General features: G+C 40.2%; 1 protein-coding gene across 2 annotated transcripts in view; it reads left to right on the forward strand.

Annotated features, from left to right (window-relative positions):
* rnf144aa (ring finger protein 144aa) overlaps positions 1–23,698 on the forward strand; it is a 34,238-nt gene extending 10,540 nt beyond the window's left edge. For both annotated transcript variants that reach the window (XM_053335689.1, XM_053335688.1), the window contains exons 2-8: positions 10,617–10,767; positions 11,957–12,061; positions 13,083–13,143; positions 14,890–15,106; positions 17,045–17,192; positions 17,661–17,750; positions 19,557–23,698. In XM_053335689.1, the coding sequence (XP_053191664.1) occupies positions 10,633–10,767; positions 11,957–12,061; positions 13,083–13,143; positions 14,890–15,106; positions 17,045–17,192; positions 17,661–17,750; positions 19,557–19,688 (888 nt within the window). In that variant the 5' untranslated portion in view covers positions 10,617–10,632 and the 3' untranslated portion in view covers positions 19,689–23,698. The remainder of the gene's footprint in view (positions 1–10,616; positions 10,768–11,956; positions 12,062–13,082; positions 13,144–14,889; positions 15,107–17,044; positions 17,193–17,660; positions 17,751–19,556) is intronic.
* The last annotated feature ends 1,339 nt before the right edge of the window (positions 23,699–25,037 follow it).

The raw sequence follows: 25,037 nt of genomic DNA on the forward strand, positions 1-25,037 counted from the left end.
AGGCCAACGCACATTTTTCCCTGATGGGTTAAAGAGTTTGTTGTGACACTGACTGAAACGATAAACTCACCTTTTGTGCTGTATTAACACTGATACTTCACTATGTGAGAAATACAGAAATAAGTACATCATTTTCCCTTATTTGGTTGTGCCGTTAGCTTATGGGATTTTGTTAGCTTTTGTTTGGCTTGAAGAGTCAGGACCATGTTGCCTTAAACATGCTGAGTTGTAGTACAACAGGCTGATTCCCAATAACCTGTCTGTGTGTTTTAAGGGGAAGGAGGTGGTACAGTTCATTACACACTGTGTTTTATAGGGTTTTTGGTTTACAGTCTAATTAGATTCTTTTGTGGATTCTCACTTACTCGGACAAGTGTTGTATCACTAAATAACATAACATCAAAATAAAAACACAGTTGTGAAAATCAAGAATGGTGCTCGCTCTCTCTCTCTCTTTCTGTGTGTTCAGTTGAATAGTTCTCAGCGACCATTTAATAGTATTTTTGCTTGAAATGCCAATCCCTAAGCATGACTCAATAGTACCTTTTAATATACTCTTGATTTTGCATTTGCATGACTCTTTGAGAGGAATCATTTATCTGTCTGAATAATGCAGAATTCATCTCAATTACTATCGAGGCGAACAGAATTTGTGCCCCAAGACTACAAGATGGAACTTCTGTCAATGTTGACTTGATATGAGATAGGAGATGTGTTTTCACATGTGTTTGTGACTCTGGTACCATGTATTGGAACTTTGGTTGGAAAGTTGGTTCCCATCAGTCATTTCTCCCTGTAGGATGCAGTGGATTTGTAATAATAATTTTGTGCTGGTCAGTAACATGATGATCAGTAAAGTAAATGACTTGAATTTAGCCTTCCTGATATTTGATGAGGTTTTCAAAGTGGTGGTTCTCCCCACAGAGGCTCCACACAGTTTCAGGAGAGGCTCAGTGAATGAATTATTGTGAAATAGTTGTTACATTAGTTATCAATAGGAGATCATATAGAGAAGCCTAAATGTATTTGATTTGGTTGTTGAAGAAATGAATGAAAAGATAGTAGTAGTTGGGGTAGTAGTTGTTTTCCTACTTTCCCAGAATGAGAAACAAATAAATGCCTTCAGACAGATGTTTTTATGTATTTGGTGTCGTGTGAAGTGTCAAATAAAGTCAGGCTATCTTGGCTCAATTGTTTAGTGTCTATGGGATCAAATAACATCTTCATGATCCCATAGGCGTCCAGGAATTGTTTGAGAGGAGGCCAACAGTCTCAGCCTTTATTAGGCTATATGCCACATTGACAACACCCATAGTATCATTTTCTTCTGTTTACTCCACCTTCAAGATGTTTTTAACTAACCATGTGTGTCTGCACACGTGCTTAGACTGTTTGTGTGTGTGTTTCCTCTACGATCTGTTGGGCTGTTTGTTCTGTTGCCTTGTGGGAACTTCACAGCAAGGTGACGAGATGGCTGGCAGTTGAGGTGAGCCAAAAGAGTCTGTAAAATTGATTTAATTGGCACATCGCCACTTTCCCTCTTTCATTTTACTTCATCTCTTGCCTTTTTATTCTGCAACAGTGGACACAGAGAGGATATGACATAAGTGAAACTTAAAGGCCCTGCTAATTGGCCATGAAGAGTAGGGCTGAGCTCTTGAGGGAGGAAAGGCAGGAAGGAACAGGGGAGGGAGGAGAAGACATCAGGATCAGTAAGTGCTTATTACAGACCTGAGTTCACTGAGATCTCCACACAGATAGGCCAATCTAGGTTTCTTTTTTTTTTCTTAACCACAAATTGCTGTTCATTGTGCTATGAATTCATGTGATTCAATATACTTTGATTTTGAGGTGAATGAAATCGTATACTGTTTGAATGGTATAGCTGTTGGCGGAATGCAATTACAGAAATGAGTCCAGTGAGACAAAAGGAAATCATTATAACAGTATCCCAGACAGAAATGTTGACAGGAGTAAACTTGAGGCAAGATTAGGTTTCGCTGATCGGAGCAAATTTTGTCCAAGTCAGCTGGTATCATATCATGCTTCTCACTACATTAATTTTGCAGTAGCAAATAATGACATGCGGTCTACTGTGTTTGCTTGTCCCTCAAGGCTTCAGGTAGTATATCATCTGCATTGTTCAACCCTTATTTCAGTACCGCTCCTGTCTGTAGCTGAACACAGTGGAGCTTTCTTCAGTTTTTGTCCTTCGTTGCACTCCCTGACTCGTCTTATTGGGTGAAAGCAGAGTCTTGTAGATCAGCTGAGGGACAGCTTTGTGCATGTGTTGAAAGAATGTTATTGTGTGTATGTGTGTGTGTGTGTGTGTGTGTGTGTGTGTATGAGAAAATGAGTGAGAAAAATGTGTGGGCTGACATCATTCCTAGCACAGCTAACAGTTGTTTGCAGCTTTCTTTCACATCACCATAGGTGTGGTATATAAATAGAGTCTTACGCAATGCTTTGATGTGATTTATATAATTACACACAGGTGAAAATGGAGAGCTGAAAAACAGTTTCCCCCTTTTGTTTCCTCTTTCTCACATTCCTGTCATTTTCTCTCCTCTATAGGAGCAAATAGCAGGGTAGACTACGCCTTTGTGCACCGGGACGTGTTTGTTGAGTTTAGTTGAATGAATGAATGTAAAGTCTGTATCATAGGCAGCATAATAGTGTTTTTATTATTTTCATTTTCATTAATTTTATTATGATTTAATTTTTAATTAAATGTGGAAAATGCCCACGCAGTTTTCCAATGTCTAAGATGACATCATTTTTTGAGAACTGTCCAAAACAAATTAAGCAATTTCAAAATCAAAAATAAGCTAGTTATCACATTTGAAAAGTTAGAATCAGACTTATAAATCAAAATTGTCGACCATTAAGGTTCAGAATAATGCTTTTTGAATAATGTGCCCTAAATTAAGGGTCACGTCACACAAGATGGTGGCGCTAGTAGACCGGGTATTCCGGGTATTACTTCCTGTCTGATGTACATGCCCTGGATAACCAAATGGACTTATTTCGCCTGTGACTATGCCAACGGGAGATGCAGAACTGTTGTGTTATCCTGACAGAAACCTGGCTCAACAGCAACATGCCGGACTCTGTTTTCCAGCTCGACGGGCGGCTTCTCTTCCGCTCGGACCGTAACCAGCACTCAGGGAAAACAAGAGAAGGGGGTATCTGCATCTATGTGAATGAAGGTTGGTGCACAAACGGTTAGGTGGCTGGCACTGCTCTGAAGCAGTTGAACATCTAACTGTCAAATGGTGCTGTTAGCTACGAGAATTCACGGCCGTGTTCGTAGTCGCTGTCTATGCCCCCCTGCAAGCTAACGCTAATGCTGCTCTAAAGGAGCTACATGATAGCATTGGCTCGCTGCAAGGCAAACTTTGTATGTAGTAGTGGGAGACTTTACTCATGTACATCTGCAGGACACACTCCCAATGTTCCATCAGCACGTCACCATGGTCACTAGGGGTGAAAAAACACTGGACAGAGTTTACACAAACAGACGAGGGACATACAGAGCCATCCCCCGCCCCATCTTGGCTCTTCGGATCACATCTCTGTCATGTTGTTCCCTGCGTACCGCCCTGTGTTAAAGAGCTGGAAAACAATTCAAAAAACAATATGTGTGGCCAACTGAAGCTGTGCCCATGCTTCAGGACTGCTTTGAGACAACAGATTGGCAGATGATCAGAGAGACTGCAACAAAGGGGGGCTGTGTGAACCTGGAGGGTTATACATCATCTGTCCTGGGCTACATCAGCAAGTGTGTGGAGAATGTTACCACTACCATGACCATCATCAGAAACCCTGGTTAAACACAGAAGTACGTTCCCTACTGAGAGCGCGGAACGCAGCATACAGGGCTGGCGACACATCGGCACTAAGGGCAGCCAGAAGAACCTTGTCAACTGGTACAAAGAGGGCCAAATCCACCTACACTCAAAAAATTCATGGTCATTTCTCCGCAAATGACCCCCAGAGCATGTGGAAGGGCATTGAATGCGTCACGGATTACAACAAAATGGATGTACAGTGCCCTGTGGATCCATCGCTACCTGACACCCTGAACTCCTTTTACCCCCGCTTTGAGGCTTCTAACAGCACTCCGCCCTCCAGGTTTGCACTCTCACCCGATGATGACCCCTCATTCAGCAAGACAACAGCAGGGTTGAGGAGGACTCTACACACGGTCAACCCCTGGAAGGCTGCATGCCCTGATGGTATCCTGGGCAGAGTTAGTTTCATGTAATGCTGTCTTTACATAGTGACAGTCTTACTTACCAACTGCAGCTTTAAAGCTTTACATAGACTGGAGCGGGGGCACAAAGTTTAAGATTGAGCTTAGTTTAGAGCCGGGGGTTAGGTTACTGTTGCTGCTGTGTGTGTGTATCCATGTTTTAGTATAAATATCTGTGTCTTGTGTTTTCCATACTTTACTTGACCTTCATGTGTCAACACTATACATGTGGGAGGTTGGAAATGAACACTGACAAGCTTTAATGGATGGTATCATGTATTCTACAGCAAAAATTCCCTTTCACTTCTAGCTCCCCAGAGAAGTTCTCCTCAATCGCTCCTCCATGACCATGTTATGCAATGGAATGGAATGGAATGCATTTGTGTGTGTATGTGCCTTTGTCTCACGGATATGGAACCATTATCAGATGAATGCTGCTCTTATCATTTAAACTTATGAGCGGAGCCCTTTCAGATTGATGAATGACACATGGTGACCACTACTCAGGATTTATTTTGACTTCTGACTCACTTCTGAATGCCCACTTTATGGATTTTTAGCTCTCTGACCTCACCTTTTCAGATGTATAGTGCTCTGGAAGGCCATATTTGAAATGAGCTCACTGAGCATGAGTGGCCTACATGCAGAATCCCATTGCCTGATGTATATAGTGTACAGTGAAAGCAGAGTCTTGTAGATCAGCTGAGGGGACAGCTTTGTGCATGTGTTGAAAGAATTGTGTGTGTGTCTTTCTTTGTCTGTGTGTTTCTGTGTGATAATGGACCGTCTAGTTAATAATGCAGCAGAAGGATCGCACTGCACCACCTTTCCTCATGAAAACTCATTTTCCCTTTGTGGCTCTTTCTCTCTCTCTCTCTCGCTCTCTCTCTCTCTCTCTCTCTCTGGCTCCCTCCCCTCCTCAGGCCATCCTTACAAAACTATTTCATTTGTCCCCATCGACCCAGTCTGTCAGCATTTGCACAGCCAATATAAAGTCTGGGAGGAGAGAGGCAGATTCAAATAAAAAGTACACACTGTATTAGAAAGGCTTGCTTTGCACAGTGTAAATAGCTTTTTACTCTGAGGTATTTTTTTGCTACATGGTTAATGGAGTTTAGGGGGTTGGCTCATGCAGAGACTGGCAGACAGGAAGGAAGATAAACAGACAATTTCCAATCTTCCTGGAACTGCTGTTATTCAAGTTCACTGCTGTGAAGTTTAGAGAGTTTACAACAGACATGATAATTCAGGTCCTAAGGCTTAAGTTTTTAGTGGTTAGCACCTATCCTGTTAAGTGTCCAATCAGTTCTGTGAGTGAGCTTTGACATGAAAGCTCTTCTTCTGATAAAAAGTTTTTATGACTGATACCTTTTTAACATTTGCCCCTTTAGAACACTGTCAGATGCAGGGCTCTTCCCAGACGTGTTCCCAGTACATGTGCACCTAGATGATAAAAATTAGGAGCACAAAAAGAAACTCAGTGAAGAACCATCATATAACATAGAGATTATTAACTCAAATAGGCTGACTTCTGTGGCGGTGATTAGCTCCTATGTTGAGGCTACAGTCCTCACTGCAGGCGACCCCGGTTCGAATCCCGTGCTGAGCGGTCCTATCCTCCATGTCATTGCCCCCTCTCTACCTCCCATTTCCTGTCTCTCTCTCTACTAACCTGTACATTAAAGGCAAAAAAAGCCCCGAAAATATACTTTAAAAAAAAATCTTTCACACTACTGTAAGTTGTTACTGTGTCTTATGGTCTTTAGCCCACTGCCAGCTATCACCTGCTGTTGTTTCTCTTATTACTCAGGTCTTTGTCAGACTCAAATTTAAATACACTGAGGGCAGCTTGATGTAAAATCTGTATTCTGAGAGAACACCATTTCTCCAAGGGTAGTATCAATAAGAGAACAGGAAGTGAAGTGTCATTCACCTTTCTGTGTTGAACCACAGACAAGAAGTGAATTAATTGATCAGAAGCAGTCCTCCTCATTGTGCTTTTAAACTAAGGCTGCAGTTAAATTGATTCAGCTACTTTGATTTAGCATTACTGCTACTATTCTGGGATGCTACTGGAATATCTTTACATGATTTGCGCTTTAAAAAAACACTGCATGAAAGTATCTTTTCTACTATAAACAAACAGTAAAAGTAGGATTTCATTTCTTTTTCTCATTCTTTACTCGAAATGGAAGCTTCTCAAATACATCTGCCCAAATCAGAAATATGTGAGAGGATAACAGAAACACATGGAAAAACCTTCATAACAACCATATAACCGAATAGTCGTTTGGGATAATTTTATGTGGAGAGGAGGAAGCATTCAGAGCAGGATGGGCTTTTGACTTGCAGGGGGCATTTTTAAATAGGTTCACCTCAAGTTTTGGACATTTAGGACTAGGTTTAACATCAACATGCAACATCTTAACAATAGAAAATCTACAGAAAATCACAAAAAGTATGATATGCCTCCTTAAAGATGACACATTAGTGATGCACTCTGGTGTCATGGGAATCTGCATGTACATACAAAACGTCCGCCACCCACGCCCCCATGAACGAATTATATAATCCAATTTAAAGACCTCCACCCGCTGCACCCTATCACACATTACCATTATTTCTCAGGGAATATACTGTATGTTAACATGATGATATGTTAACATATTACACGGAAGTACTATTTTGATAAAATGAAAATTCCAGGTATTCGCACAATAGCCTGAATAGCCTGAATGTATGTGGCATGAGCGTAAGCGTGTGTGTGTGTGCATGCAAGCCTTGTCAAACATAGTAGCCTAACATGAGTGTATGCTGCCTCTCTGCCTGCAGCTCTCTCACTGCCTTTTCCTCCATTGCTGCTAAAGACAAATGGACCCCACAATTGCCACAATGAGTCTAGTTAGATCATTTGTGCTGGACAGAAAATGAAGCTTAAAATATGTTCACATTTTAGAGAATGTAATTAATATTTTCCTCATTATTGATGTATTATTTCACTCACCCGGCCACAACCCATCTGCTATTAATCACAATGTTAATTTTTATGACACAGCCCGCACGACCTGTGGATTAACAGCGGTGCCTGCGGATATAACTGAGATCTGCCCATCACTGTGACACTTATTGTGGCTTATTTGCAGTCAATTGAGTACAGCTTATACCAGTGTGGCTTCATTTGCAATTGTGGTGTAATTACTTCAGTGCTAAAATCCTTTTTCATGTGTCTTTTTAAAATTTTGACCACCAAAACACATGCCATCCCACACACTCCCCAGAGGGTCCTGTTTCTGTGTCCTTGGCTCCATCCTGATATCAAACTGCCATTGAAGCTTCTGTGTATGAGTCCAGCACCTAAAAACAGGGCTTTCTCATAACTCATGGGTGTTGATTTGGGTATGGATGGTTGGGACATGTCAAGGTGTTGCCGAATTGTCCCTACCAATATTTTATTGATCTTAAACAATCTTGTCATTTTAACTGTTTGAGTTGAGAGTACTATGATGAAGATTAAAATAGATGGATATGGATGGTGACCTTACTTCAAGCTGTACATGTGTTATCAAAGTTACTGATGAGCGGTGGTGACTGTAGTTTAAACATTTCAAACATCATGGAGTTATTTTACCAACCATATGCAGTTAATAATATCCCAACCGGTCAAGGCAGATGGCCGCCCACCTAGAGCCCGGTTCTGCCTGAGGATTCTTCCCGTTGGGGGGAATTTTTCCTTGCTGCTGTCACCAAGTGCTGCTCATGTGGGAATGTTGTGTCTCTTTGAATTAAATGTGGAAGGTGCCTTGAGATGGCTTTTGTTGTGATTTGATTGATTGATTGAATTTGTCCTTAATATTTGATCATTGCTCAGATGTAATTTTTATCAATGTCATTACTCGAGTTGAAAATGGAAAAGTGGAAATAAGAAGAATCAAAGTGTCAGTAACTGCTGATCTAATAAAGATATACTGTAATCAATCCAATCTTTTATCAGATGCAGGAAACTTTGATTCATAGCCAAAATCAACAAACTGTAAACTCAGGTGAGGTTTGGAGATGTTTGACAGCAGATTAGCTACATTTATTTTCTCTCAACATTTTATTGTGAAAAGCTGTTGTGTCTGCCAAAAATCTGGAAACTGTTATGCATGCCTTCACTTCCAGTCGATCAAACTATTGTAATCCCCCTGCTCCCTGCCATCAGTAATAAAAATAAATAAATAAATAAATAAAATCTGTCTTCAGCCCTAGAGCTCATCCAAAAGTTAGCTGCCAGGATTTTGTAACTGGGACAAAAGCAACATGATCACATTTCATAGAACCTGGCTTCTCTTAAACTGGCTGTTGCTGTTCAAATTGACTACAAAAGTTTTGTAGATAAATCGATTATTGATGAAGCCCATAAAGGCTTCTCCCCAAGTTATGTTTTGCACCTGCTATCGTTTTATGTCCCTTCCTGCTCCCTGAGAATCTTGGATGTGTCTTTTCTTGTTTTTCTCAATGTTCAGACAAAGAACATTGCAGTTAGGGCTCCTAGACTTTGGGATGACTTGTCTGAGGAGTTCAGGGCTGCAAACTGTTTTTTCTATTGCCTTTTTTCATTGTTTTTTTCCAGTGATCTGTATATTGGCCGATATTCTTATATAAACATAAACACTCTTATTTTTTTTTATTTTATTTTATTTTTTGCAATGATCCCTCAAACCCCAGGACCTTGGCTCAGCCCTCAGTGTTTTCTTGTCACTGTGATGGATGGTGGATTGATGAATGAATGCCAATTAATGCCTTAAATCAATTTGGTTCTCCTGGTCTCTTTAAATGTGTCAAGTCATCAAAGAAGATGTCATCTCGCTTTTTTTTGAAGAGACACTTGAGAAACCTTCATGTAACATTTATCCAATATAAAGAAAAAAATGTTCTGATAGTTATGTTGCCATTTCTTCTCTCCTTGATTGTGATTACACTTCATGAGATCAGCTCTGTAGTCTCAAATCACTTACAGATTTTCAATGAATGTCTTTCCAATAATAGACTCATTTAGTCTTACTGAAGTCTCCTTTGGGAATTCTCCTCCTTCCTATTTCCTCTGCCCTTGCATCACTAAGCAGCATTACATAAACTGAGACATTTTGTATGATAGCCAATATATTTTTCAGGTGAACAAATGAATTAGGGGATAAGAAATAAAAAACATATGATGGACACACATCCTCAGTGTCTTCTTGATAGATTACTATGACCCTAAGGCTTGAACACAATATGTCATTTCTTGGTTTAGCCTTATTAGAACAACTGATTAGTCTGTCCCAGTTCCTTGACCATGTCGTCTGAGGATTGCCCTGACCTTTCATCCCACTGAAGTGCCTTTCAGTTAATAGACAGTGGATGCATACGCCTGCATTGTCCTCCTTCTACTCCTCCTTAAAAGATGAAATGTGTTGTTAAGAGTAGCGGCGTGAAGTGATATCATATCTCCTAGACCAGAGCACGCTGTTTGTCTCCTTTCTCTCAGCTCCCTTCTTTGGGTAGCACATGCAGACAGCATAGAGTCCTGGGAATGATCATGTGAACTTGTGGCCCCCTCTCTCCCCACCCACTGACCTTTTCTTGTATGTCTGTGAACAGGCAGCTGCACATTGAGGCAGACTGTACTGTGACCAGTCCAGATCCCTCCCCATCTTTCCTACTCTGCCATGCTTCTCTTCCTCCTATGCATGCCCCCTCCACCTCCAAAATCCTCCTTTAGTCGGTTGCTAGGCAGCACGGGGAGAGCTTGAGCTTGATGTTGTGTGCGCGGGACCACTTCCTGTAAACAGCTGAGTGGGTGCTCTTTGCTCTCAGCTACAGAGGGAAGGAGGGAGTGAGACGAGACGTCCTAAAATAACCCTTTCTGACTCTGACAAAGAAACGTGATGACGTGCAGTGGAGGAAAAAAAATCATCCCAAGTGCAAATTTCACAGGGTGCCAAGATAGCTGATAGCTATGGGAGTTTCAGGAGCTCCTGAACTGTATTTTCTTTTTGTTTCTACTGTTATAAAGCATGAGGCCAGAAATAAAAATGAACACAGCTGACAGGGGCCATTTAGGGAGAGAGCTGGTGTCCTTCTGCATATAGCAGACCTGTTTGTGTATGTGCACCCTCACTGGACACAACTCACAATGCATTTACTGTCTTTGCTCACATCTTCATGCTGATTTTGTCACAACCAATAAAGCACATCTTGGATTCTGGATATATTATGTAGACAGACACACACAAAACTGAAGAATGTCCTCTTGTCAGTAGCAGGATTATAAATAGTATCCATTTTTATTTGTTTTGTCTCATTTTAACTCTGCATCTTTTTTTCTGTGTTTCATCAGCTCTGTGGCGGTGAAGATGACCACGGCGCGGTACCGTCCCACCTGGGAGCTGGCCGTAGACCCCCTGGTCTCCTGTAAGCTGTGCCTTGGAGAGTTCCCTCTGGAGCAGATGACCACTATCACACAGTGCCAATGTATCTTCTGCACAATGGTGAGCAAGACATTCCACACATAAACCAGATTCCTGCAGCTGTCAACAGAAGGGATGACTTAAGGGAAAATAAATGATCCACAAATTAAGTTAATACAAATTGATTGAGCTGTACTCGGAACTAGCGCAGGCAAGAAGTTAGAGTTCAATCTGGATACACCTCAATGAACATAAGTCGCCCAAATTGCAGTTTAAAGTAAATGTGATTTTCAGATGGATTTGAACTTAATAAGAGCCACACGGGATTTGCACCGTATTGTAATCATTAATGAGCTCAGGATCTATTACAAATCTCACATCCCTCCTGTGTAACAGTGGACCTGTGTGAAAAAGGCCAGGACAGAGGAATTGTAACACCCACCGTAAGATCCTAAACAATCTAGTCCAGAGATAAGGAAACAATGCCCAAGAAGGACCACTAAAAATAACTTCTTCCTAGAACACAGTGTGGGTGGTGGCAGTCATTACCAAAGTTCAGTCTGTACACTTTATTCCACAAAGGTCAGCCACACTGTCAACACAGAGAGTGCATGATGTCTCACTCAAGCTACTTTCATATTTGATATTATACTTAATATGTTTTCCATACATTGAAGAAACTGTAGAATACTTAAATACCTGCTGCTGTTAAAAGAGACATTTTAATATGAATCTGATAGAAGTTCAAGTTCACATGGTTCAAAATTTCATATAAAGCAGCAAAAATGGAAAAACACACAACAACATACGTACTATCACATAATAATTGCGTATTTTACACATCAGTCAGACACCAAGCATGATTTTAATCTACTTGGAGTCGTGTTTCTGACTCCTGGCAAATATAATTCCAATATTCTCTGTTTGGTTTAGCTCCGTTTTGGCCTCCACTAAATCCTGTAGGAAATAATCTGGCTGTTAATCCTGTGAAATGCTCCACTTTTTTCACAAGTTAGTCACTAATTTAGCTTGTATGCTGTTTGTCAGAATTAAGGTTTTTAACAAGTACTCTTGCCACATACTATCACATATTCCTGCCTCATTTTCTGGCTGAATTGACAGACAGTCAGATTCTATGGGTCAGTGTTTGCACAGTAGGAATGATGATAAACAATCTGCTTTCTGTTTGTTCTTGTTTATCTTCATCTGACTAAACTGTTTGGATATTGAACTGGGTAAATGTTTGTCCGTCTGTCTGATTCTCCTTCAGTGCCTGAAGCAGTATGTGGAGCTCCTGATTAAAGAAGGCCTTGAAACTGCAATTAGTTGCCCAGACTCTGCTTGTCCCAAAAGAGGACACCTGCAGGAAAATGAGGTACTGATATAAATACAAGTGTGATTTGGTTTTTTTTACTTTGATTGACATTAGATGAGTGTGTCCTTTTAGGTTGTTGCTGATGTTGCAAATAACACCACATTCCCTGCAGCTCATCATGTTCATGAATGATTACCAAATGTGTCCAACATGTCTTTGCTCTGTGATAGCATGACACTGGACTTTATCAGAGCAGCAGTTTCCATAAAGGATAGTTTGCACATAGTGGTGAATAGACATTTGCTAAGTAACTATGTACGTGCAAATGTACCACATGCTAAACCAGAGGTGCATGTGCATAAAATGAGCAAAAGTAAATGGTGGTGTCTTAACCTTCTCGTGTAATAAAATGTACCAGTTAGTAATATGAATGTGTTTGCAGTTAGTTCAGCCCTAACCATACACAAGATGACCCCTGCACTGCACCTATTAGTGTGTTTATCCCACTATAATGAGTGTACCTGTGTGTTTGCCTTCCGAGTAGAGGTCAATATGAGGGCAAAGCACTCTTCATCCTCCAGGCAGTTGGTGGACTTTCCTTCTCTCTCACTTGGTCTCAGAGGCTCTGAGGCACAGCATGGTTCAGCACACCATGGCCCTTGTGTTTCTATTCATTCAGTGTCAGTGGCCTTTGCTACTACTGCTGCCAGTCAGGCAAAATATACCTCATCCCTGTCTGCTCTCATAACAGTGCCTGAGCCTTTTTATAACTGACTGCTCTGTTACAAAACTCAACGCATTCATTACCCATTAAATGAGTACATTTAACCTTGAGTGGGCCTGTGTATGCACCTTGAATATATTCTGGCAATTGTATTCCATTTTTGTCTGAGAATGGGATGAAAGGGCTTATTGGTAAGCAAGCAGCAAGTTCTGATCTTGTTGAAATTTGAATTTGACATTGTTCTGGAAATGAAATTCACATTCTGAATGTATAATCGCTCCTCGCAGCTTCTGTCTATAAATATGCACAATGACCTGCTCATTTCCCTCCCACTTCTCCTCTCCTCTCTCCCTGTAGATTGAGTGCATGGTGGCCACGGAGATGATGCAGAGATACAAGAAGCTTCAGTTTGAAAGAGGTGAGTCAATTCAAAAGCAGCCGCAGTACGTCAGTGTTAGACTCCAGAGTTGATACTTTGTTGATGTGTGGGCAAAGGCTGTCAAACACAGACACACGTGGACTCTCCTCACTTCCCCTGCTACTGCATTTCACTTTGCCACACAAAAGGATGATGACAATCCAGTCTGGCACGTGTAGCTGGACTGCTGCATGTTCTGTCAAGAATCACCCCCTGTGGACTGTTCTGCTATTGAATTACACAATGGGGTATCTGAGGAAAGCTAATAGAAAAGATTTGAGCAGTACTTGTTTGCTTAGTAAATATTCACCAACATCAAGTGTTGTCTGAGTTCTTTCCACCCATTTTTTTCCACGTCCAAATTGAAGAGCAGTCGACAGATTTGGCGGCGAGCATTTCAATTACAACTGACATAAAATAATTCTGGACTCCTACCATTCACTGCAAATCATCATGCAGTCAGAGAAGATTATTGTGACAGGTACTCAGGCCTAACGTTTGTCTGATTTGCACTGTTGTATTCAGACTCAAATCTGCCATCCTCATCACATTATAACACCAGCTCCCATCAAATATACATGAAGGGCAAAGCCTCCTAGACTTTGTTTAAAGAGACTGTAATTGGATTGGTTCAGCACTAGTCTCGTAAACTGTCTGGCTGACTCTGACTCAGGCTGGTCTCTTAGCACAGCAAGATGTTTTAGTTAAATCGTTTTTATCTCTGTCTCAGTGTGCTGCTACATATTCAATGTCTACAGTTTACACTGTTTGTAGAATAAATGTTAACCTACTGATAAAAGGCTCGGATATCAGTGCTGGAAAGATAATGGCAGGTCTGTGTAGCTTTGCTGTGCATTGTCAATGTAGATATGCTAATCAGTAATATTGGAGATCCCTCGCTACAATAGAAACCAGCAACCAAGCAATTCCTCTTTGATGGTAGTCAACATGCAGGTTCTCCACCTACACAGAAGCACAGACTGTACACAGAACAAGCAGATCACACTTTCACAAATAAATAAATAAATGCATGAGCACAAACATAATCACATATATGGGGACACAGAGGGGATCCTGCAAATGAATAAAAATCCACAGAAAAAGCTGTTGATGCTGCCTAGATATGGGTAGTCAGCCGTCTCATCAATGTCCCACCCAGTCAGGCAGAACAGTTGCTGTAACCTTTCCATATTTCTTTGGCTGAGCCAACAGTGCATGTGAAACGTGTGCTCAGAGTTCTTGGCAGAGAAGCAAGGGGAAGGAAGGAGAGGATGCAAGGGCAAGTGCATCATGCTATGAACTTAGAATAGAACTAGTGAAAAACACACAAACTCAAAGCAAGAAAAAAAAGACAATCTATACAAATGCAGTTTTCCAACATAAACAAGTACCGATATGATTCTTGAAAATTGTTCATTACATAAAATATGCATGAACAGAAGTTCACATTTCTATTTCAGCTTGGATCGTTCCTTTTTGGAAATGTCTGTGCAGCCATGCAGATAGTTCTGGTTTTATGTACAATGTTTTTAAGATATCCACTCATCTATTGTGGCTTTCACCACAATAGATGGAATTATTTTGTAGGTGTCACTCGAATCTTTAAAACATTTTTGCAAAACATTAAGACCAACTTGACTGCTTTCTACCAAGAAACTGTTGTGCAAACTATTTTTATGATGAGGGTAACTGATCTTTTTAAAAGAGCATCTGTCCATAATGCTGGCAATTCATTTGTGCCATTAGAGGTGTTGCTGGACCCGTGCCGGACATGGTGCCCTTCCTCGACCTGCCAGGCTGTGTGCCAACTAAAGGAAGCAGATTCTCCAACGCTGCCCCAGCAGGTTCAGTGCGCTGTCTGTGCCCTGGAGTTCTGCTCAGCCTGCAAGGCCAACTGGCACCCTGGGCAGGCCTGCCAGGAGAACAACCTGCCCATTACCTCCTTCTTACCAGGAGAAAACAGGTACTGCTTTTTACCTATTTAGATAGGCTTTCAGCAACTGTCAAGTGTTAGCTACAGCTGAAATGATTGGTTGTTTAGTTAATAAACAGAGAATTATATTATTTTGATAATTAACTAATTGTGTGTTAAAAAACATTTTTAAGCAAACATGCATATTCAGTTATTCAGTATTAAACTAAATATCTTTGGGTTCTGGATCCTTGGTCAGACAAAACCATACAGTATGAATATGTCAGTTTGGACATTATTAAGGACCATAACAAAATAATAATATATTATAATTGACAAAGGTTAGTGTAAGCTACTGGATTGTGTTATCACCTGTCATAATGTAATAAAAAATACCCTTTTAATTGGTCCAAGATTTAATTGTATGTATAAATTAATTTTCTTCAGTTATTATTGACCCATTTAAAACTGATATTTTTACTGTTACAAATATATTGACGAAAACCTAATAAACTAAGTGATTAAATTTAATGACTAGAGTAATAAATGTGCTCAGTTTTATTACATCAACAGTTATAAATGTTATACCTCAGTAATTTCCACTCTAGTAATAATAAAATACTTTATCCAGCATGTTTTTACTTCTTCATCAGACATTCGGACATATTTTTCACTCCATTTTGACATATCGGGACAGTATCAGTTGCTATAGGGCCACTTGTGCAGATGCAATCCCTGGAAATGATATTGAGTTTCTCAGAACTGAAGTAGCATGTCATGCTCAGCTCACTACCGCTCAGTACCACTAGTCAATATACAGCAGGATTGAATTTAGAAAACAATCTGCTAAAATTAAACTGCAGTAAAATAGTCTGAGATGGGCGTATTATTCATTTTAAGGATACGGGATCTGTCTGGAAGAAGAGGGCTGCCCCGAGACATATACGGCTGACCCGTTTCTTTGTGATATCCTCTTACTCTGAAAATGTCATTAGCTCTGCTGAGCTTTCCTCTATCAGCACAGGTTCAGGACCAGAGGCCACAGTGGAGGGAAAGAGAGGATTAACAGGTCTACTCTAAGTTGTAAAGAGCCCTGGTGTTTGAACTACACTTGTTCAATGTTAGGATGTCTCTGATAGCTGCATTCTGATTTTTCTTTGCATCCCAAGCATTTTATTATACCTTTGAGGATGATGACTTGAGAAATTCTCATCCGACTCTTTTGGTCCACTACACCTGATCAAGCCAGCTAGACTTATGTTAAAAGTGAAAAGTTAAGAACTACTCATTTCTTTTCTTCATCCCAAAGAAAGTCATTTTCTCCCCACAACACTTTAACCTGACCACTGTAGTAGCCCAGAATAATGTTTAACTGGAGTCACCCAAGAATGTTAAAAGCTGGCCATTAGATATGCAAAGTAGATGATTTGATTGACTCGCTTTAGCCGAGGTTACTCCAGAAAAACAAGGATTGGCTTTATGCTGGGCAGATATTTAGAGCAGTTTTGCTTCCTGGTTTGGCGATGGCTGCCAGGTGTCAGATGAATGGAGGTGTACAGAGTGTGCCGTAATTCACTCAAGGCACACTGAGATCAGTTCATGGAGAATTGGCTTGGTAATGAATGGGCTTGTTTGCTGTCCTTCGACAACGCCCAGAATGGCAGGTACCTGCCCGCCTCCAGGTTTCAACAGTCAGCACTTTGCTGAAACAGGAGAAATGGATACAGATACATCAACAGGAGGGGAAAAAATGGGAGTCAGGGAGGGAGTTCAATACCATTTACTCAAGCTATTCACACTGCTGGCACCAACCACCATTTCACACAATCCTGCTACACCAAAGATTATAAATATTGATCACTGCATTAAAGCAATCTCATCTGCAGCAAACTGAATGTTAAATGATTTTGGTTTATGTATAAACCTAAATCATTATGTAAAATTTAAAAAGAAACAAAAACATGAAGCTTGTGTCTTTCTTCTTCCCAGCTCTTTCTATAAGAATGAAGAGGACGATGCACCAATCAAGCGCTGTCCTAAATGTAAAGTTTACATTGAGAGGGACGAGGGCTGTGCACAGATGATGTGCAAGAACTGCAAACACGCCTTCTGCTGGTACTGCCTGGAATCTCTGGACGTGAGTTGGTCCTTACTAATTTCATTGTTACTTTATTTTCACTTCAGTAGCTGTGATAGCAACGTTATGCCAATTTTTCCCAAACACTAAAAATCACTTTACTAGTATTGCAATACTGTGTTTGCACACTGATAATCTTGGATGATTTGTCTCCTTGTGACAGCATAAGCTTTCATTATCAGGAAACTGTACCTTAACCTTGGATTTGATGAGGAATGAATGAGATGTAATTGCATGAAGCGTCTTTTTTTCTTAATTCATCACAAGACTGGTAAAAATGACAGTGAGCAGAGCTTGGATAAGGGTGACTTATGAGTCATTGGTACCTTATGTAATCCTAATTGTACGAGCGTTGATGTCCAGGACACACAGGTCTTTTGAAAAGCAATTTTGTCAGAACAGCTGTCCTGTGTCTTTCAGGCTGTTAATGGTCAATCTTCATCTCTGTTGCATGTGTTTGTATGACAGGATGACTTTCTCCTGATCCACTATGACAAAGGGCCCTGTCGAAACAAACTGGGGCACTCCAGGGCGTCTGTTATCTGGCACAGAACACAGGTGAGAAACCCCCCCCCCCCCCTTGTCTCTCACATTCGTTCAGCCCCCAACCCCATATTAACTACACTGCAGCATGTGGCCTTACATGTGATCTCCAGTTCTGCCTCTTTTTCTCTTTGTGTCTCACACAAACTGGCATTCAGCAATGGCCTGGTAATATCTTGACAGCACAATAGAAAAAGGACAGCTTGATCCATCTGCAGCGACAAGTGTCTAGTGGTCAGTGTCCTGCTGTTTCCAGCTAAGCCTATTATGTACACCTTTCTCACAGAAAGCTTGACATAACCAAGGTCTTCTACAAAATGTTCTTCTTCTAATAAAAAATGAAATGACAGATTATGAATATAATGAAAGATAGAACACAACATGTCATTTCCCCCCATTTAGTCTGCGTTGGAGGGCGACTCTGTTCAGTTCACACATTTCACCTTAATAGCTCTCCTTAGCCAAATTATATATTCACAGGCAACACGTCCCTTTGTCCAACATACTTGTTATTTTGTCAACATTAGCATACACAATAGCAGCTGTTGCCCAGTGGGGCAGGTTGAGTCATATGATTACAGTTCAGCTGGTGGAGGCCAGCTATAGCTTCACTGCCCTGTGTGTCTCTCTTGCTCTCCTCATTTCACCCCCCTCGCTCCTTCATATCTAAAAAGCCTCTAGCTCAGTCACTCATAAATACATAAGATGCACCAGCACAAAAAAAACCATCTTCTCTCCCTGTCTGTATCGGATTACATGGGGTTTATGTGTCCATGCAAATCGTGCCATCAGCTAGACGAAAGGTCACATCCTAATCATGTAAGCATCATCGGGGTCTGTGAAGTACATTGTGCTCAGTGCACTGTGCTTTCCTCTGCAGCACAGCCTGTGTTCTTACTGTAAAAATAGTTAGGACAGTTGGTAATATAGTAACATGGTCTTTAATAACAGGGAGAGACCTGGCCGTAAGTGATCCCCCAAAATGTCTCTTTGACCTCAAAACAGAGGGAAAGGCTTTGTGCTATTACAAGTCACTGTTGAGTGAAGCTGCGTGTTATGTATCCAATTTTGTGGCTCTGCGACTACTGGTGTTTGGCTCCCCCATGTGGTGAATTAGCTAGCTTACACTGCTCAGGTAAAGAGAAAATTTCATCAACGTCCCCATGAGATGACCTCACATGACTTATACTTCCTGTAAAACAGAATATCTTAAATAGTGACATCATCTTGCACTAGTGGATATGAATTAAAAATTTAAAAATAAAACCTTCATAAATCTTTGAACATCCTCTATTGTCCACCTATGCCTTAAAATAAAATTGTCTCCCAAACTGATACCTTATTGATTTACTCTTGCAAATGATCCCTTTCTGAACTATGTCCCGCCCCAAAAATACATAAAATCATGGAAATAAGAGTTTAATTTCATGGGGATATGCCTTTTGCAATGTTAGCATTGCTTTAAATATTTTGTAATCTATGGGGGAATAGGATAGGATGTGATCATAGTTGTTCAGACCCTCCCATATTCTGAACATTCTACGTTCACCACCCAGCTTTGCTGGTATTGATGTTTGGGCAGAGAACCAGGAAAGCCAGTCTGTGTGAATTGATTTGACAATTAAACCACTAGGTTACTCAATGTGGACATCTCCAGCAACAATTTGCAAGCAACCACAATAGATCTTACGTCACAGTTGCAATTGATGTCTACATCGGTCTACTCAAGCCTGGATGTAACAAACCTTGCAATGTAAGAGCAGTGGATACATCAGATTACATTGAAATTAATGTGTTCAATTTGTGCTCCTCGCCCTGCAGGTTGTGGGAATCTTTGCTGGATTTGGCCTGCTCCTGCTGGTTGCCTCCCCTTTCCTTCTTCTGGCCACTCCGATTGTCCTCTGCTGCAAGTGCAAGTGCAGCAAAGGCGATGACGACCCATTACCGACCTAAAACACACCATCAGAGCTGAAGCGGAGAGCCGCTGCGAGGATGGGCCATCTTTTTTTCCTTTTCACCCCTTTACATTCTTTTCCTCCCACCCGCTTTGAGTGCTTCATTTTTTGGGTCGAGCCTGCACCGGCCCCCGGCTGCTTTGGGATCCATCGCTCTGCATGAGAGAGGCATGGTAGAAAAGCGACCCGACAACTTGGCCCAATGAGAGATGCAGGGTCAGAGGTCAGAGGAGGTCAGACTTGTCTAAGGACCACTGTGTCCATGCGTGTCAGACATTGGTGGTTTGAGAATGTGAAGCAGGTCTGGGCCACTTCCAGTGGTCCTTACAATAGTTGTTGTTTACTGCGGGGTGGTATTTTGAAGAGTTATTGCAAGCAAAGGAAAAATCAATGTTAAGAAAGGCTTTTCTCTTGTATGGACAATATCATGCAGGAGCCACCTTAGAGAGAACATTTACTTTATCGCTCTATTTTGTCGGTTTGTCGTACGCAACAAAAGCTTTTTTCCCCACCACCACACTCAATGTAGCTCTACTCATTCAGTCAGTAGCATCAGAGTTACACCACGCATGTTTGGTGTTCACTCGATTTGCACAAAGAACATGATTTCTTTGTCATGTTCACGACTGAGGTAGAGATGGGAGGCTGTTGTCACTCTCAGTTCAATGTACAGCACGTCCTCTTGATGATGTCAATGTTTTATAACCTGTCGCTTTTAATAGAACTGTGCTCAGAGTAGTGTCTGTGTATTGTATTATTGAGTGTATTCCAAACCGTTAAACATATATTAAAGGGGATTGCCACTCAAATTTAAAGTACAATTCTTTTCTGTGGTTTAGTGACAATAAATAGCCTATGAAAGCAAATTTTGTCAAGTATCAGCTTATGTTTTATAGCCAGATGTTTGTCATTGTTATTTTACCATCTGTCCTAAGTTATTCTCTTTGGAGCACATCCAGACATTAAATGTTTTAGTCATCTCCATGGATGTTATACATTTTTATAATCCTAGATTGAGTGGCGCTCCCCTTTAAATTAAGCATTAATTTAAAGTCTGTCAGGACTTTGTGTCCACGTGTTGTGGACCCATTTTAACAGTAAAAGAGATGTCACTCCTGTAATTCTCTGATTCCAGGTGGTGGTTTAGCCAAATAGAAATGGATAGCCTTAAAATTGAGAATAGCCAAAATTAGGCATTTCCCCCTGTGCATTAAAAGGTCAAATCCAAGTAATCCCAGGGAAAGCGTGTACAAAGGCATTTTTAAAGCATTACAGACAGTCAGTGAAGCCCTTTATATTCAGATGATTCTATGATGTCATCCATATGCCATACTGTTAATAGCCATACAGTTAAAAAAAGAAAAAAACAAACTGTCCTAAACTGATGTTCTGTGTTACCAAGGGTCTATATTTCCTAAGCCTTTTTGAGCAGGAGAGCTGATAAACATCCATCCAACCATCAGAAGCTTAACTCAGATCAGATCTCCCACTCTTTGAGACTTAACAAATAGCCGCCGGCCCAAATTGCAAACTTGCATATGTTAGTGGTCCGAGTGTCGATGTTTTGTTTTGTTGGTAGTTTGACCTCCAACAACAAGCAGCTATTCCTTACAAGGACGTCTGAAAAGCCTCTACAGTAAAATATTAAAGAATTTACAATTTTTGGGCACATTATTATGAAGCTGCTCTATACTATATCACTTTATCTATGCAAGTTTGTACATTACCATTCTTAAACTGTCATTGATTGGTCATAAACAGCTCTATGTCATGAGTAAAGATAACAGTGAAATGTCACATACAGAATGTCACCATACATGTGCATATCATGGCTTTTATTTAATCAGGGAGTTATTTTGAAACTATTCATTTTACTTTCATTATGTATGTTGCTGTTATCTGTATATCATTTAGGAATATTTAAAGATGGTGAGAATGAAAACCAGGACACAGTTTAATTGCCTAACAAAAACGTGGAAAAAGGTGAAACCATTTAGTTATGTACACAGATTATTTCACTATGTATATCTGCCTGAGGTCTGTCTGATTAGTATGTAATCATTTCAGATTAAACAGAAATCTGAGATTTGCCACCATTCACAGGCATTCCAGTGTTGAATAAGCCATTGACTTTCTCCCTCCCTCTGGTGTAATTCACCAGTGTTCTTGTAGCATTTCATGAGAGGTGTGGCTACAGTTAGCAAAAAAAAAAGGTAGTACTACACAGCAGTAGCTAGTCTGAGCTCAGCAGTAGCTAGTCTAAGCTCAGCAGTAGCTAGTCTAAGCTCAGCAGTAGCTAAACATCTGCACCTCGCTCCTGTCCTCACCAGTTTAGCTCTGATATTCAGTATAACTGTTATTGTTATTAGTAGCCTTAAATTTTGAGTACCTTACCCGTAGCCTGTTTTGCTTTCACTGACCTCACCTACTCTATGAGCATGATTGTTTGATATCAAAGCCAGTCCAATTTTTTTTTTACCTTTTAGTTTATTCCCTAAAACTGATTGAATCCCTTAAGCTTTTGTTGTTTTATGACAATCGTGCCAAGCAGTTCTCCTAGAAGGGATAAGAAAACTTAAGTTGTCTACTGTATGTGCATTTTGACCATGTATTTGTATTGTATTACGAGCTTTTACAGGGTGGAAATATTTGAATGCTTCTTAATGTAAGCGCTGCACTGTATATGGGTTTCATGGTTTTACTTCTTGATATGATCCGTGATGTATGTGTGCGTGTGTGTGCGTGTGTGGTATGCTGCCTGCCGTGTTTATTGGAGGAGTTTAGCAGCTGAGATCTACGTCGACTCAATAGAAACGTCAACGCATATGAGAGATTGCAACTGTACTTTTTAGGACTTTTCACAATTTTATCTGTCAGGGGGTCTGTAATATCTGTTAATATCACCGGTCAGTGCTCAAGCCTGGCCTGATAAGAAATGATTTTAGATAGTGTATAATATTCATTCAAACACAAAATGTCACATTTAAGGCACAAACTAGACTTCCAGTTTATTTGTTTTTTAATTCAACATTTTTTTATTTTTTCAACACATCATTTTTCTTTACCTATATTTGCTGAAACCACAAAACAGGTAGATAATGTATTATGCAACAAACATAAAAGGGCCAAACATTGTAGTGTCACATTGCATAATGACTTGCTTTCCACACTGGGGCCACTAGAAGAGGCTTATCAGACCTTGATATAAAGGCCTATATAACCACTTCACACAGATGTAACATTGGCACAGGTGTTGGATTGTGATAGTTTGAGTAAGGGCTTGCTTCTAATATTTGGCCCTTAAATGGGAAGCAAGGTAAAGTTTTTATTATACAAAAGGCTCAAGACCTACTTTGCAACTATTCTAAGATCAAGTTTGGTTACAAACAGCAATTTATATTTTATAACCTGTTGTGTCAAGAGATGAAGCTGCATGATTTTTCTCTGACGTCTACATGTTAAATATTACAATATTGTAGCCTTTAAAGATCTTCTGAATGGTAGCGCTGTCACCCCATTGCCCAGCTTTTTGGTTTTGGTTTTATTTTTTTTTAGAAAACATGTTACGTTGTTTAGCCATATGATATACAAAGTTGTTCAGCCCTCCTCCATTCAGGTTGGCTTCATGTGTCTGTTACATTTTTCCTTTTTTTTGTTTTACTTTTTATACAACTGTGTTACCTAATAGTTTGTTGTATTTGCATTTGTTTTAAACGGTAGGCTTTTTCAGGCCTGATTGGTCAATTAAATGTCAGTCACCTCAGTAAGTGGATTATTGTCAGAGGAAATGCTGTCTGTACACAAGACTTCTGTATTTAGAGATGGTAAACAATGTCTCTAGTTTAGTCGGTAAATGAACATTAATTGACCTGAGTGATAACAAAAATATCAGCATTGTAAAATGGCATATTCTGATCAGTTCTGTACAACATAGACTTGGCATCTCAGTATATCTACAGTTCCACCAACACTGTGACACCAGGTATTAAAGGTTGTTGTTTTTTGTGATTCTGTACTCTTCATTCATTCACACCAAAACAATTACTCAAGCATATCATGAAGATGTCTTGAGGCCATGGCTGATAGTATTCCGGGCCGTGCCGGGTCTCCGGCGTACCTGCGTGACTGCCGACAGGTCATATATGAGATCAATGCAGATCCAATGAGAATTACAAAGGTATAATAATAATAATATATAATGTGATAGGGGAGACTGGGGACAGTTGCAACAGGGGACGTAAAAGCGACCGTAAAAGGGTTTCTATGACAAGGTAGATGGTTTAGAACAGTTTATGACTTGGTCGGGAAAAAAAAATTCAGTCAGAAGATTTTTTTTTCTTTTGCTTTAATCCCTGCTGTAGTCAGAGTATGCTAAGAGCAATGTGACAATATGGCAGATAAGTGGCGAGATAGTTAAAAGGCTAATTTTCAAATAATGTTATATATGTTATGTATTAAAATGGTGCCGCATACATAGCAACCCCCACCCTTCCCCATCTCCCGGGGTACAGAAAAAAGTTCAGGCTCAGAATTTTTATCCACTATCAGCCCGGCTTGAGGCCCCTTAGGTTGTGTAATGCCTCCCTCTGGTGTTGGAAGTGTATAGTTGCTTTTTCCATTTAATGGGGTAGACCAAGATGTGCATAAATCATCTGCATCGGTTAAACAAGAGATTACCATTTCTGAATTAATCTGCAAAAGATATTACAAATATTAATAAATTGATACACTGGATATTACAGAAACATGATACATAAAAGCCAAACATACTTTCATAAGGCCAGTTAATCTAAACAATTACAGTTTTTTAATATCTTTAGCCTTTATGCAACAAAGACTTTTATTGTCCCTTTTATGTGTTTATTAGTTGAGTGTTTTGTTTACTATTTCATAAAAATGATTGGTGGAACAGGCTGAGGAAAACAATGTAGAATCACAAGATTCAAAATGGAAAAATGTATTATGTGGCCGTCACAAGGGTATGTAATTTTAATATTAATGCAAATCCTCCTCTCCTACATGGCAGATTAATAGAATGAGTCATACAATTACTTTGTTTTGATCCTCATGAGTCATATTCATCATGTCTTGTTCTTAACAATGACCTTTTGTAGAGCATGTTCTCACCTTCTCATCTATTTTTTCCACTTGTGTCAAGCATCTTTCCTTCATATTCACAGCAGCTCAGTCTGTTCCACTGTAGCTCTGTCTGTTCATCAGACATGTGTCAGCCTTTTGTTAAGGTCTGCCAAAGAACAGGTTGTTCTCTCCCTCTCTCTGCCTTTGTGTCTATTTCCTGCCAGATGCTGGATTGGGAGCATTAACAAGACAACCCTGAAAATGAAAG

This window comes from Scomber japonicus, chromosome 16, assembly GCF_027409825.1.
Source record: "Scomber japonicus isolate fScoJap1 chromosome 16, fScoJap1.pri, whole genome shotgun sequence".
In the NCBI taxonomy this organism is placed as follows: domain Eukaryota; kingdom Metazoa; phylum Chordata; class Actinopteri; order Scombriformes; family Scombridae; genus Scomber; species Scomber japonicus.